This window comes from Poecilia reticulata, chromosome 1 (assembly GCF_904066995.2).
Source record: "Poecilia reticulata chromosome 1, P_reticulata-male-v2, whole genome shotgun sequence".
NCBI classification, from domain to species: domain Eukaryota; kingdom Metazoa; phylum Chordata; class Actinopteri; order Cyprinodontiformes; family Poeciliidae; genus Poecilia; species Poecilia reticulata.
In genome coordinates this window covers 6,810,047-6,824,548 of record NC_088830.1, presented here as the reverse complement: position 1 = coordinate 6,824,548, position 14,502 = coordinate 6,810,047, and the positions used below count along the sequence as shown (strand labels likewise).

The 14,502-nt window shown below is 36.6% G+C and overlaps 1 protein-coding gene across 1 annotated transcript; it reads left to right on the top strand.

The window, feature by feature from the left end:
- The first annotated feature begins 10,538 nt into the window (after window positions 1-10,538).
- LOC103479204 (protein CutA homolog) lies at window positions 10,539-14,500 on the top strand. The gene is made up of 7 exons (XM_008433538.2): window positions 10,539-10,625; window positions 11,108-11,173; window positions 12,393-12,541; window positions 12,783-12,842; window positions 12,960-13,005; window positions 13,882-13,931; window positions 14,131-14,500. The coding sequence occupies exons 2-7, from the start codon at window positions 11,111-11,113 to the stop codon at window positions 14,228-14,230; spliced, it is 468 nt and encodes a 155-aa protein (XP_008431760.1). The 5' UTR covers window positions 10,539-10,625; window positions 11,108-11,110; the 3' UTR covers window positions 14,231-14,500.
- Window positions 14,501-14,502: the final 2 nt, after the last annotated feature.

Sequence of the window (14,502 nt, the reverse complement as noted above, 5' to 3'; positions counted from 1 at the left end):
ATTTAATTTTCTTCTAAGACTCGCTAACCTCCTGCAGCAGTCAGTATTGCAGTGGTTCTAAAGAAGCCTCTGTCTGAAGATGCACTGTTGATGTTCAGAGTAGTTCATAATTGGTTAAAATATTCCATTATTTAATGATTTTGTTGATATTTGCTGGAAATTCTTGGCAAAAATAATGGTTTTGATCAAAACTACACATTTTATAGCATTTGTTCTTACAAAAAAAGGAAGAAAAAGTAACATGTTGGAACACCATGAATAAAAATGCAGCTCTCACCAACTTAATGCAATTTATCCACCAAATAGAAACTGTGACAGAGGCGAAGTTTCTATCAGAGGAAGGTCTACAAGAAAAACATGGTGTTTGCATATCGATGATCATTTCAAAGAGAAATGTTTTAACAAAACAAATGATTTAAGAAACAGATCTCCATAGCAGCTCTGTACACCTACAACTAAACCCTTTGACCCCTCTTAATATAGGTCTGGACTTTGACTGGGACATTCCAACACATGACATGATTTGCTGTAAACTATTTTATTTTGGTGCTGTAGAATCCGTCATGTTGTCTCGATGGACGGTGGATTCCTGCGTTCTGCGCTCTCTAACAAACTTTCTTCATCATTACCCTCCATCTTACTTTCTAATATAATAATGTTCTATTGTCACCGTCCATCGTTTAAAAATGCTACCATCAACATGTTTCATCCCACCGTGGGGGATGACATGTTCGGCGTCACCTCCGGTGTTTTATCCTCCACATTGTGTGATGCATTTTAGCTAAAAAAAAAAAAAAGTAAAGTTTTCAACTCATCCAACCAGATTAGCTTCTGCCACATGTTTGTTGTTACCTACGTAAAACTCACATTTGCTCACAGAAACATAGAAACTCATAGAGCAGCAGTTTGTGACGTCGACGGTCAGAGAGGAATGGGCAGACTGGTCAATGAAGACACAAACGCAACAGCTGGTCATCATAACCAGGATGTGAGAACCAACTGAGCGTTTTCAACATTGATACTAAGGCATGCTGTTTCATTTAAACTACGTTTTCCCAATAAACACCTGCTGTTCCAAAAAGAACAAGTTGTATTAATTGCTATAATATCCTAACTTGTAGTTTTTCTTTGGAGTTTTCTCCGTCACATTCCAATGTTTTTACCCTTTAAGTTAGTTCCTCAAAATAAATGAAAAAACAATGCAAGTTTCTAGTTGCATATCTATTCTTTACATGCTTTTTTTTTTTTTTTTTTTTTTACCAATTAGAACTGTCCTAAAGACGAAGTGATTATTAAAAATCGAATTGTTCATTCTGGGTTTTTTTTCTCTTTTCTTTTCTTCTGAAAGGAGACTGAACTTTTGTCAAATGAGACTTACCTAATTGAATGACGCAAATCATTTAGCCTAATGAAATTTCACGCACCGACTGAATTACAATTAGGGCCCCGGACGGCTCGACGGGCCGCAGCCGACGTGCAGAGAGCGACAAATATTAACGGCTCCTGGAATCCAGTGACGCAGAACGACAGAGCCGGAGCCGTTTATGCGGCTGTGGATGAGGAGGGGGAGAGCAGAGGGGGAAACGGTCTCCATATTGGCTGGTGTTCCTCTTCCTCCAGGGTCTAGAGGACATGTTTAACATTCTGTTCAACTCCTCCTCCTCCTCCTCTTCCTCCTCCTCTCATCCAGCTACAGCCTCAAGTCCCTGCTGCACCCTGGTTACTGATGGCCAGAGATGAGAGGAGGAGCACAGCAAATCCCTTCATCATGACCACCGCCACATTGTTGCGGCATTGTTGTGTTCGCCTCCTAAGAGCACGGAAACCCGACGGAGGATTTAGTTTTTCTCTGCGTTTGTTTATTCAGATCTTTAAAATCTCTTTGTCCGTTTGAGAGAATCGAAGTCTAACATATAGAAATGTGTTTTTCTGCCACTTTTCTGAAGTGGTGATGAAAAAGAAAAAGGAAACATGCTTGTGACTTTCCACATGTTGCACCTGCCTAGTTTTGACCTTCTGATCTATATATGAAAAAACTCTGTATATGAAATCAAACTGAGGATCAAATGTCAAACAGATACAGATACTACAGGATATTTGTGTCTATGTCTTTATATCTACAGATCTGGAAAAAATTTAAAGAAGCCACTGCACTGAACCCCATTGAAAACCTCACTGGTTATTTCACCAAATATTGATTTCTTAACTCTTTCTGAGTTAAAACATTAGTGTTGTTGTTTCTAAATGAATATCAACTTGTTTTCTTTGCATTATTTGACGCATCTGTTTCATTATTTTGACCATTTCTCATTTTCTGCAAATAAACACAAAATTTTTGCTTGGAATTTCAGAGACATGCTGTCAGTAGTTCATAGAATAAAAAGAACAATGTTCGTACAAACATAAACCTGTAAAGAGTAAAATCAGAGAAACTGGTCTCTTCATTATTCCCAGACCTGTGTATCTAGAGCCTGTGCTTGCCATTTAAAATTTTCTGGTACAAAATTTAGATGTTAGTTAAACGTCATTGTAGCAGTTTTTTATTCCTTCCAACAGATTACAAATCCTTTTGGACGTGTCTCAATTGTTTGCATGCTGGTTTTTTGCATCATTTGTTTATTTGCTCATATTCTGTCAGTTAAAATGAACTATACCAATTTACAATAAAACTAATGGTCATCATTTCATTGCTTCAGTCACTATAAGTCAAAATGTTGAACTGGTTCTCAAAATCCGACAGTTTTATGTTATTTTTTTCCCCTCGTTCTTTCTAGCCAAAGGCTCCCAGCAGTTTCTCGCTCATCACCAATATCATCAGCTGATATTGTTTACAGTCGTGCGCAGCTTTACCCAAATAGCATTTCTCCTTTTGTTCTAAATAAGTTGGCACTTCGCTTCTGCTTGATGCCGCCAACAAATTAGAATCGCAAAAGACCATGTGAAGTAGAAATGCGAAGAGTCGTGTTCAGTGTCTGCTTCTCATTTACCTCACTGACTGTGACTGTAGATTTTACAGGAGAGTTATGGATTCAACATTTTACAATGACACAAAACTTTTACGAACTGTGTGAAGCTTTGAGAGCTACTATGGATTGTAGCAACCTGCGCCACCCACTGGATGTAGGGAGAAACAACAGCCTCAGCTTTCTGCTCCATGTTACACTAAACATCTGCTAGCAGTGCTACTGTTTGCTAACAGCTACTGATATTAGGCAGGGGTTTGTTCACCCAACCAAGTCCCTACATCCAGTGTGTGGCACAGGTTGCTACCATCTATAGTAGCCACACAGGCACACCCACTAGAATGAAACAAACGCACTCAGTACTACACGTTCATTCTATTGGCTGAGAGGTTGCCAGGCGACGGTGCATTTTTGTTCCAGAAGCAAGCAGAGGTTGTTTTGTAAGCTAGCAGAGAGTCCAAGCAAAGACAGTCTGAGGGCCTGCAGAAGTTCTGAGTACAAGCGTTACAAGTGTTGAGAAGAAAGACATGAAGTCCTGCTTTCAAAATTAAAAAGTAAGCAAAAGTATTAAAAGTTTTGAGAACAAAAGACATGAAATCTTGCTTTCAGACTGAAAATGTGTACTCTTGGATTATGGCAGGAAAATTCCCCCATAAACATGCGGTTGTCGATCACGCAACTCGTGTGATGCAAGAAAAAACATTTCCATTGCAGTTCTGCAGGAAACAAAACAACCTCATCCTAGAACTTTTTTTTTTAATCCAAAAAAGCACATTTATTTTCGTAATTTCAATTCTACGGTTAATGGAAACGCAGTTAGTGAGTCAAGCCTGCTCACAAAATTCATCATGAGCAAATGTTCTCTGATTCTGTTTGTTGTTTTGTACACATTCGTCATGTCTTGGCCTCTGAATTCCTCTAGAAACTTTTTTAAAAAATGCCTTTTTGGCTGTCGTATGCTAACTAGCATTAGCTGGGAAAATGAGCTGTGCGTGCTACGTCTGTCAGTCCATGGAGCTGAAAGTCAGTGAGGACAGACCCTCTTTTTTTAGGCCTGAGTGGCATTTTACAGGGAAAAGAGGAGACAGTTAGTGGAAAGGAGGGTGCAGCGTGAGCTTTGCGCAGGAGCAGCTGTTCTGCATTTTAGATTTAAAGTGCTTTAATTTATGCAGGTTTATGAGTATTTCAACAACTCTCATACTGGAGACCTGTTTGTACCCGTCTCATTTAGGTCACCGCCGCTCCTCTCTCTGCTCTCACCGCCGTTTCATCCGTCTTTGTTCTCTCTTTTTGTAACATTTCACTCTTGCCTTCCACCGTCTTTTTTTCGCCCAAACGCCTTTTCCTCCTTCCTGTTCCTCTTGACGCCTGAGGACAAACCAGGGTGTCCTGTTCCTCTCGCTCTCATCGGGAATCTAAAGTTTGCATGAATGACTCGGTGTTACCCGCTGCAAACTGGCCTACTTCAAAAGCAGCCCCCCTCCTTTCGTCTAAGCTTCGTTGCCACCAGCAAAGTGAAAACCAGACGGGTAGAGACGGCAGTTTGGTATAAATACTGCGGGGAGGGAGCAGAACTGCACAGGTTTCGATGTGTAAGGAGCAAATTAACATCATTTCCTAATCCAAAGTGGATACATGTGTATTTTATTATTTTGACATGAATCGATCAGAAACTGCTTGTTAATGCAGACGTGAAGGACTTCTTGTTCTAGTAAAAACAAATAAAGCCATTTTCTATAATTTAATATATACTTAATATTTAAAACAAACTTTTCTGTAAGGCACCCTGTTCACTGTGGAGGTTTAGAATCAGACCCATACAGTGTTGGGGAAAAAAAAATCTAATTAAGCCCACTGCTCTTCTTCTCCGTTTTTCCTTTGTTCTCATTATCTGTGGTAGCGCCTAGTTCAATCATTTATACATTTACTTTTTAGCGCACGTTGCGAAATTAGGGCATCTGTAAGAAGACAGGAAGGCTGCACAATGAATTTAACTAGGTCAGATACGGAGAGCATTCGGTTAGATTTATACAAAGCAGAAAACTGGAACGCTTCTCTATCAGGACTTTTTTTTTTTAGGAAACCTCTAACCCCTAAATGAAAATCTTATGATGGAAAATGTTAGGTGCAACACAAAGTATCTGTCTGTTAATAACCACACCACTGACTTCTCTTTACATTAAAAGTAAATAAGACTACATTTATACAATAACTTTGACTCAAAAGGAGACATTGGTTTACCCAAATCAGCTTTTATATATTATAAACTTGCATAAATACAACAAGTGTTTTCAAGGAAAAGAGCGACTAAAATCCTGATCTGGTTGCTGAGAGTCGACCACATGCTTTAAAACCCTTTTAAAGTTTTGAATCTGCAGTTATTTGCATTTTCTATTTTCTTGGTTTAATTAAAATATTGAATCTGTCACATATTGTTGTACAAGTGGAATAAATTCACAAACTCAACTTTTTTATATATTTTAGTTTTCTATTTAAAAGCTAAAACAATAGGTAGTACTATTAACAGTTTATATAAATATGTATATTTACAGCTCTCTAACTATCATGTATTATTATATACATATATACTATAGATATCATATAAATTCCATTATTATATTATATGGGATATATATATATATATATATATATATATATATATATATATATATATATATATATATATATATATATATGTAATATACAGCTCTGGAAAAAATTAAAGAAACCACTGCAAAATGATCATTTTCTCAGATTTTACTCTTTACAGGTTTATGTTTGAGTAAAGTCAACATTGTTCTTTTTATTCTATGAACTACTGACAGCATGTCTCTGAAATTCTAAGCAAACATTTGGTATTTATTTGCAAAAAATAAAAGAAAAGATGCAGAGCTTTCAGACCTCAAATAACGCAAAGAAAACAAGTTCATATTCGTTTAGAAACAACAATACTAATGTTTTAACTAAGTTCTGAAATGTAACTAAGTTCTGAAATAAGTATGTGGTGAAATAACCAGGAGCTTTTCAATGGGGTTCTGTGCAGAGGTTTCTTTCCAGATGTGTGTGTGTGTGTGTGTGTGTGTGTGCGTGCGTGTGTGTGTGTGTGTGTGTGTGTGTGTGTGTGTGTGTGTGTGTGTGTGTGTGTGTGTGTGTGTGTGTGCGTGTGTGTGTGTGTGTGCGTGCGTGCGTGTGTGTGTCTGTGTGTGTGTATCTTGGCTCTTGAGTACTGTTGAGTTGACTGTTTGTCCTGTGTGACAAAACGTTTGAACACCGCTGGACTGACTGTGTTGACGTTTGACTTTCTCTGGTGGATTGTCTCTGAATCTCTGATCTCTAAGGTGAGCTCCTTCCCAGTCTGATGGGATGATGTAATTTGGTTTATTTTGATGGCAAATGTGCATATTTCTGGGCTTATCACAAACCAAGACAGAAAGCAGCCTTTTTCTTTTCTTTTCTTTTCTTTCCCTTTCTTCTTTTTCCTTCCCCTTCTTTTTTTCTTTGTTTTTGTTTCATTTCCTTTCCGTTTTCGTTCTGTTCTCTTGTCTTTTCTAATTTCTCTTTCTTTCCTTCCCTTTTCTCTGCTTTCCCTTCGCCTTGTTTCCGCTGCGCAGACACATCAGTCTGACCTTCAGCTGAACAGATCCCAATCAAACCTCAGTGTCAGAAGCCCGCAGCAGCCTGTGGATGATTGGTGGTACATAATTTCTAACATTTTGATCTTCCTGGCCAATATATAATTTAGGATTTCCCTGGTGCGTTATTAAGAGAAGCAGAATCCAGTGCTGCTCAGAGTGAATCAGATGCAGTTTGTCTAAGCTAATCATGACAGCTCAATTTGCCATTTCGACAGTGGAGTATTGTAAGGAATAGGCAATAATCAAGTCCATATGAATGCCCACCATTAACTTTGTTACAAGCTCTTGTAAAATCATAATGAACATAAAGGTAAATTAATAGGAATTTGCTCATAGTTAGGCACAGATTTAGTAGAACATTTCTAAATAATCTTGCGATGAATTTATGTGATGCTATTTAAGAGGAAGATAAGCCTCTTGTTTTAATGTGCTACGCTGTAAAGAAGGGGACGGTAGCTGCTTTTGTACGTTTTCCATTATAAATGCAGTTAACACTTTATTTGAAGGGGGGTGAATAAGACTGTCATGACACTTTCATAAACATGACATAACATGTCATGAACATGAATAAGCCTTCATGAATATTTATGACTGTTGTCATAAAGCGTCATTCGGTAAATTATGACACTTTTAATACAAAGTTGACGTTATTCAAAATGTCTTTGTTATGACAGCTTGACATTAACCAAGAAATCATTACTGTTTAAACTTTACCTTTAATAACATAAAGTTACCTAATTTTTCATGACAGTGTCATGTCAGTCTTATTCACCCCCCTTCAAATAAAGTGTTACCCAAATGCAAAACGTTGTCAATATAATATAAAACCCCCCACAAATTAGCAATTGCGTCATTTCCATTAAATAACAAACAAAATTAAAATCACACGAGAATCGGATTGTTCACACAGTAATTAAAAAACATGTCACGTCATGATCCTTCAACTACTTCCTGTCTTCTTCGTCTTTTCTGCCAGTAGTAACATCCGGTTGTTGATCATGTGACTCGTGTGGCTAAAAAAAAAGAAAAAAGCATTTCTATTGCAGTTTTGTGAAATAAATCAATTTCGATAATGCCAAAAAAAAAAACCACCTCATCTTTAGAACCAAATCTTTTTTGGTGCTATAACCTTTCGTTATCATAAAACGAAAGGTTTTCAAAATTGCCGGGTTTTCACTAAGCGGATTTATTTTTGAAATGTTAAACTGCGCAAGTATCTGGTCAAAGGAAATAATAAACTAACGACTTGAGACCTGACTTAATTCACCCTCTGAAATGAATTGTCAACACGCCTGGCTCTAAAACCGTGGAGGACACGACAACATAAACATTTCACCTGTTGGAAATTTCAAGAAAACAGAAAGCAAGGAGGAACTCCACTCAGTGAACTGAAAGGTGGGCAGTGCAGCTGTGACGACGACGTTTTTGCTCCATTGCAGGAGAAAGTGTGGCCCAGGAAATGTTCATAAAAGCATGCCTCGTTGATTTTAGAGTTGACATCTCGGCTGCAACGTCCTTTAGTTGAAGTCTGGCCTCACCTAAAGCTTGTCTCTCTCTCTGTTTCTTCGTCCGTCTCTCTCCGGAAGTTAAAGGGCTAGTCAAGCCTTATTAGAATGCAGAGGAGGAAGGCTCTGCCGCAAATTGAAAACATATTGATTCTCCTCATGCTTTCAGGCAGAAGGGGCAAAAGAGAGAGGTGGAAGAAGGAGATGGACAGGAGCAAAATGAGAGAGAAACCCTGCTGGAGGAACAGGAGCCTCCCAGTTTGGGTCGCTGCTACATTTCTGTAATAAATGCACACAGGCGCGGTTTCAATTTGTAAAATAACCATCCTCCGGATTCAAAGCGCCAAGTTAGGGGATGCTTTCTTGGTGAGAATGTGTGTGGATTGACAGTTTGTGTTTGCTCTTTTATTATTATTCCTTTTTTTTTTTTTGCATGTGAGAGCACGCTGTCATGTCTGGTTGAGGTGGCGAGAGGCCGCAGGATTCAAATACGAAAGGACAGCGTATAACCCGTACAGATGTGCTGACAGCACAGTTTCCATGGGAACAAATCTACCCCACCCACCATCTTCACCACCACCACCACCACCACCAACGCTCCTCGTTGCAAAACCCTGACGAGCTCATCTAACTCTCCCCGCTTTGTCTTCATGTGTGTCCAGTAGTTCCTGGTTCACTTCTTACATCAGCTGCAGCTCAGGCCTGTCTTCTTCCAAGTGTTCATGTGAAATGTTTGTGCATATGTGAGTATGTGAGTGTGTGTGCGTGTGTGTGTGTGTAAAGACCAGTGTAGGTGCAATGCTTGTCTTCTTCTTTAATCAAAAATGAAGCAAAAGAAAGGGCAGCGTGGGCGAATTCGCTAAGGCTGTCGCTTTTAGGAGCAGGAGCTGTTTGTAAATCCACAACTACAAATAAATTGTTTTGGTTGCGTGACACTTCAAAACAGAAACCTGTTCACTGTATCTATAGGAATATAATTGATATAAGCAAGCTACCATAACAGACATCATGATAACCAAATAAAAAAAAGAAAATAAAAAAGATAGAAATCTTGTATTTTGAGTAAAAGCTGCCATCTTGTGGCTGTTTGCTGAACTGCTATCTCTCTGTTGGAATTTTTCAATACTTTGAGTGTAACTTTCTCTTCCTGATCCAAAAGTCCTCAGTTGGAGAACCAAATATACTGTACATATTTTTATATATAATAAAGATGTAAAATGTGTGTGTTTGTAAATCATTACTCTGCATTGTTGTGTAATCTGTATATCCGTTATTTTACATCATTCTAGCCATAGCATGTCTTAGCCAGTACATACCAAAGACAATTTATGCACATCATTATATCAGTAACATTCATATTGTGTATATTTCTACATCGTATGCTGTTTATTTGCTGCTTAAAGATTTAAAGTAAGATATTCTCCATTTTGTTGCCTCTAACTGGTCACAAAAGTTTCAGAAGAAGTATTTTTTTAAACAAACCTGGCCGGAGGCAAGTTTCATTAGTGTCACGTTATTAGTAGATTTTGTGTCACTTTTTAAAATTTGCATTTTAAATCAATTTCCTGATTCTGTCTTTAACATTATGCCTTTAAAGCAATAATATTGTTTATATATGTAATAGAATGGCATAAACGGAAGCAATTTTTTTAAATCACTAAAAACTTTCTAATAATAATTCTAATAGTACAATTTGACTGAGCAAATTTTAAAACTGTCAAAAATAATGTAAGGCAAAATATGCCATTTCTGCTTTTATTAAAATTGTAATTAGGCATAAAATAAATAAATAAATAAATAAATAAATAAATAAATAAATGTTAAATTCAATCCAATAATATATCCTAGTTTTTATACATGGTGTTAAGCTTTTAATTATTCTAGATTTTAGAATCTATCTATCTATCTATCTATCTATCTATCTATCTATCTATCTATCTATCTATCTATCTATCTATCTATCTATCTATCTATCTATCTATCTATCTATCTATCTATATAGATAGATCTATATCTATCTATATAGATCTATATCTATATAGATCTATATCTATATAGATCTATATAGATAGATCTATATATATCCAGATCTATATCTATATAGATCTATATAGATAGATCTATCTATATCTATATAGATAGATCTATATCTATCTATATCTATATAGATAGATCTATATCTATATAGATAGATAGATAGATAGATAGATAGATAGATAGATAGATAGATAGATAGATAGATAGATAGATCTATGTATCTAACGTTATGTTGTCCTATTAGCACACTTTATGTCGCAAAACTATACATAAACGCAATATATATATGTCATATGTCATTGAGCTTTACAAAAAAATTATGCTAACTTTAAAATAATTTATTTCTTTTTTAATTCTTATTTTCCTTGATGTGAAAATTGCTTTTACAGAGAGAGCAGGTGACGGCTCATTTACGACGGTTTCACAAACATACCACTGTCACAATTTGCGGCAGCGAGAAAGTGGGAGAGTGGCACTGTCGTAAGGTAAAGTTGCTCAAGAAACAAAGAAAAAATACATGTTAAACATTTTTCGTTTTCTAAAAAGTATAAATGTAGTGCTGCGGTGTCCTCTAGTTTCTCTTTGCCTTGTTGTCGTCAGTGGTTTTTTTTGTTGTTGAACTGTTTATATTACTTCTTGCGTGTCATATTTGAATCCTTTACTTCTGATTTTGAATTGATGTGCAGCGCTTGTTAAGTCTTTTGTAGTTTTCGACCTCATGAGTATGTAGTACAAACCGCTGTGATGTCAGGCTTGTGAAGCGACATAATTCCGTTTCAAGCGTTATGAATAAGACGTGAGGGAGAATGAATGTATTCAAACCCAGGACCTGCACAGTCATATAGACTGGCCACTCGTTTCCTGTACCTGTACTGTCTGTTGGAAATAATCGGTTTGAGAAAGTACGCATTGGCAAATAAAACAAGACTATGATACAAGAAACGTGCGTAAATGTATATCTACACAGGCGATGCGCATTGGAGTGCCCGGTGCAGAGACATTCCAGAGTGGATCCTTAAAAGCTCTGATTTTGGTGAGAATTTATGTTGCAGACGTTTCATTTTGACCTTTTACTACATGCACACATGAATTCACTCTTCATGTTATTCAGTTTTTGTTGTTGTTGTTGTTGTTGTTGTTTTGGTTTTTTTGCCACATTGTATAGAGCCCGCACTCCACAACATTGAAATAGTTTGGATCCTCAAGCAGATTTTAATATTAGATAAATATTGTCTGTGTAAATACTAAAACAGTTTCTAAATGGTGATTTCATATATTGGGTAAAAGACTGTTCAAACCAAAACAGTCTTGTGTGAAAACGTGACCCCTCTGTTGTTCAGTGAGGAATCTGACCTTTACAATTAAGAACAAGGGGTGCACCGGAATTTAAAAAGCCTGATTTGTTGATTTCTATTTTTGGTTAATACCGATAACCCCCCTCCCTCCTTTTCTTTTAAATCAGAAAAAGGTTTCTCATGTAGGGATCGCCCAATATCCCCCCCAAAAAATATAATAATAATAATAATAATAATAATAATAATAATAATAATTAATAATTAATAAAAAATCGAGGCCAATTTATCGGTGCACACTTAGAAATTACTTATACACAACCTTTCTGAAAGCATGATGAAGTAGGCTAAAGATCTCAAATACTAACACTCATGGCTAAAGAAATTCAAGAGTAGAGTAGAAACAAATTTACTGACGTCTATCAGTCTGGAAATATCACAAAAATATCAAACAGGAAACCTTTCCAGGAGTAGCTAGCTGATCAGAATTATATCAAAACCTCATCCAGGAAGAGACAAAACAAACCCAGAGCAACATCTAAAGCAGTTCAAATCTCACTTTACAGTTTAATTGACGATGCAGTTCATTATTAACCAATGAGAAAGAGTCTGGGCAGAAATTGAGGGTTCTGGGGTATAAAAATCATTGAGTAAAAAAAAACAGAGGCCAAAAGTATCTTGATGATCTTCAAAGTTGTTGGGGTAAAAGTGGAACTTCTTAACATTGTGTTTGCTCCATGACATCTAGCGCAGACTAACATATTTTTGAAAAAGAACATTAGAAATACAACCAAACATAGAAGTGGCTGGTCCGATGCTTTGAGGTTTTTTTGAGGACTTTCTCTACATAACGAAACCTGCTTTACCACAGAAGAAGAATGTCTAACCTTCAGTTTGTGACCTTAATCTCAAACCCAGTATCAATCTTCATTCCCGGCTGTGTGTGTTTGTGTATTTCAGACGGCGCTCCTGAGTGTGTTTATGTTCCAGCTGCTGAGGTCTGTTGGACTGCGAGCGTTCTCCATGGCATCCGAGACGTACATGTCGGGAACACACTCTGCTGCTTTCGTCACCTGTCCAAATGACACTGTAGCTAAAGACTTGGCTAGGTGAGCCCATGCTCTAAATGCCTGATTTAATAATTAGAGAAAAAAACTCGTTCGAGTCAGTAACTTATGAAACTGTCCTCAATAGTTTAATATAGTAAATATGTATGGATAAAAAGTTTAAACTTTTTTAGCCACGCAATTGACAATATGTTATATTTTTTCCACGTATATATGTATGTGTAATATTAAATATTTACCTTTCAATGCATACAGTTGCTTATTGTTTCCAATTATCTCCCAGGGGGATTGTGGAAAGGAAACTGGCTGCTTGTGTGAACATTGTCCCAGCGATTAAATCGGTGTAAGTTTTCACCTCATTGTCTTTCAGCTTTCTATAAAGGTGAAGTTTTTGTAACATATTTTGTTCCCTATTGATTCAAAAAATTATCTTGGCCTTGTCTTTTATATCTTTTTCTAGATATGAATGGCAGGGAAAGATCGAAGAGGATAATGAAGTGCTTCTGGTGAGTGCTGACTCAGACTTTTTAAAATCCACACTGGAATTGAAACCATAGCACATTAAGTACATTGATTCTTTTTTTTTCTCCAAACACTTCTATAATATAAATAAAATATTTACAACATATGCAGCATATGTGGATATAAAATGGTAATCTAAAATCTGAAGATATAAAATTTGTGATGAAATGCAGCTTAAGCTAGAATGTGACACTCTGAAAAAGACACATGATTCTCTATTTTCTCCTCAATGTGTGAAGTTAAATCACACCAAACCTCTCTGGTTTTAGGTCAGCCAAAATCAGTAAAATTATTTCTATTAGCTAAATGTCACAATAATGAGGAAAAAATAAGTCACTTAGGGTTAGGATTAATGAGACATCATTAAAACACTTCCACAAGGGCTTCTCATGCAGAATATCAAGTTTTAACTTACACTTGGTAAATAAGTTATGACAGATGCTACTTATGTCAGATTATTTCCACAGAAGGAAACTATTTTATCTCCACATTTGATTGATTTTAAAGCAAAATGCATCATTTTGGTGTTTATGAGGCTGGTTATAGCAAATGGAGGATGGTGTAGTACACATGGTTTCAAAGTTGTCTTAAGTGGAGTCTAATGTGTTAGATAAAACCCTAGCTACACTAGTTTTAATATGACTCATATATTTATACTGTTTTATGTTTAACCCAACTGATTTTTAAGAAATCAGTTACAGTACAGTTTGCTAATATTGTCTGCTCAACAAAAAGCTGGACAAACTTTATTCAACATTAGCTCCTGCTCAGCAGTTTGACATCATTAACACTTGTGTCCAAAATCCAATATACAGCATTTTTTTTTAAAATCTATATGACGTTGTGTCTTTCCTATTTAGATGATCAAAACAAGAAGTTCCAGAGTGCCTGCTCTTGCTGAATATGTCCGGTAGGTTTTTATTTTTATTTTGGTCAAATTTTGACCATTTGCTGCAGTCAAATCTAACAGGATAATTATGGCTTCTATCTGGTCCATTAGTTGCCATCGTTTATGCAGTCAAAGAGTACAACCTTAAGTACTGGTGTTGACGTGTTCTGCGTAGTGCAATGTGCTGACTGTAAATGAAATGGTTGTTTTTCCTCACCAGCTCCAACCATCCCTACGAGGTGGCCGAGGTCATCAGTCTGCCTATTGAGCAGGGAAACCCACCTTATCTCAAGTGGATAGGAGATGTTGTGCCCGAGTAGAAATAGATGGATGGGGAAATGTGAAAAAGAAACAAAATTGCAACTGTTACCAAACTGCAGAAAACATAGATGAAAGTGATTATTGTGAAAAAAAAAAATCAAAGAAAACTACAGCGTCATTTAAGTTTTATAAACCCAATACGCTTTCTTACCACTAGAGGGCAGCATCCGTTTCGTTTCTGAAACTAAACGTTTGCTGCTTTGACCTGTTGGAAACGATTTATTGCTGTTTTCTTGGGCTGAAATGTGAAATAAATGTTTCCAATATAATT

Bases quoted from the DNA above. Each gene is read 5' to 3' on its own strand.
- LOC103479204 (XM_008433538.2), top strand. From the start codon at position 11,111: ATGCGCATTGGAGTGCCCGGTGCAGAGACATTCCAGAGTGGATCCTTA. The intron at 12,843-12,959 runs GTAAGTTTTCAC...ATCTTTTTCTAG, and splicing joins GTCCCAGCGATTAAATCGGT to ATATGAATGGCAGGGAAAGA. The intron at 13,006-13,881 runs GTGAGTGCTGAC...TTTCCTATTTAG, and splicing joins AGGATAATGAAGTGCTTCTG to ATGATCAAAACAAGAAGTTC.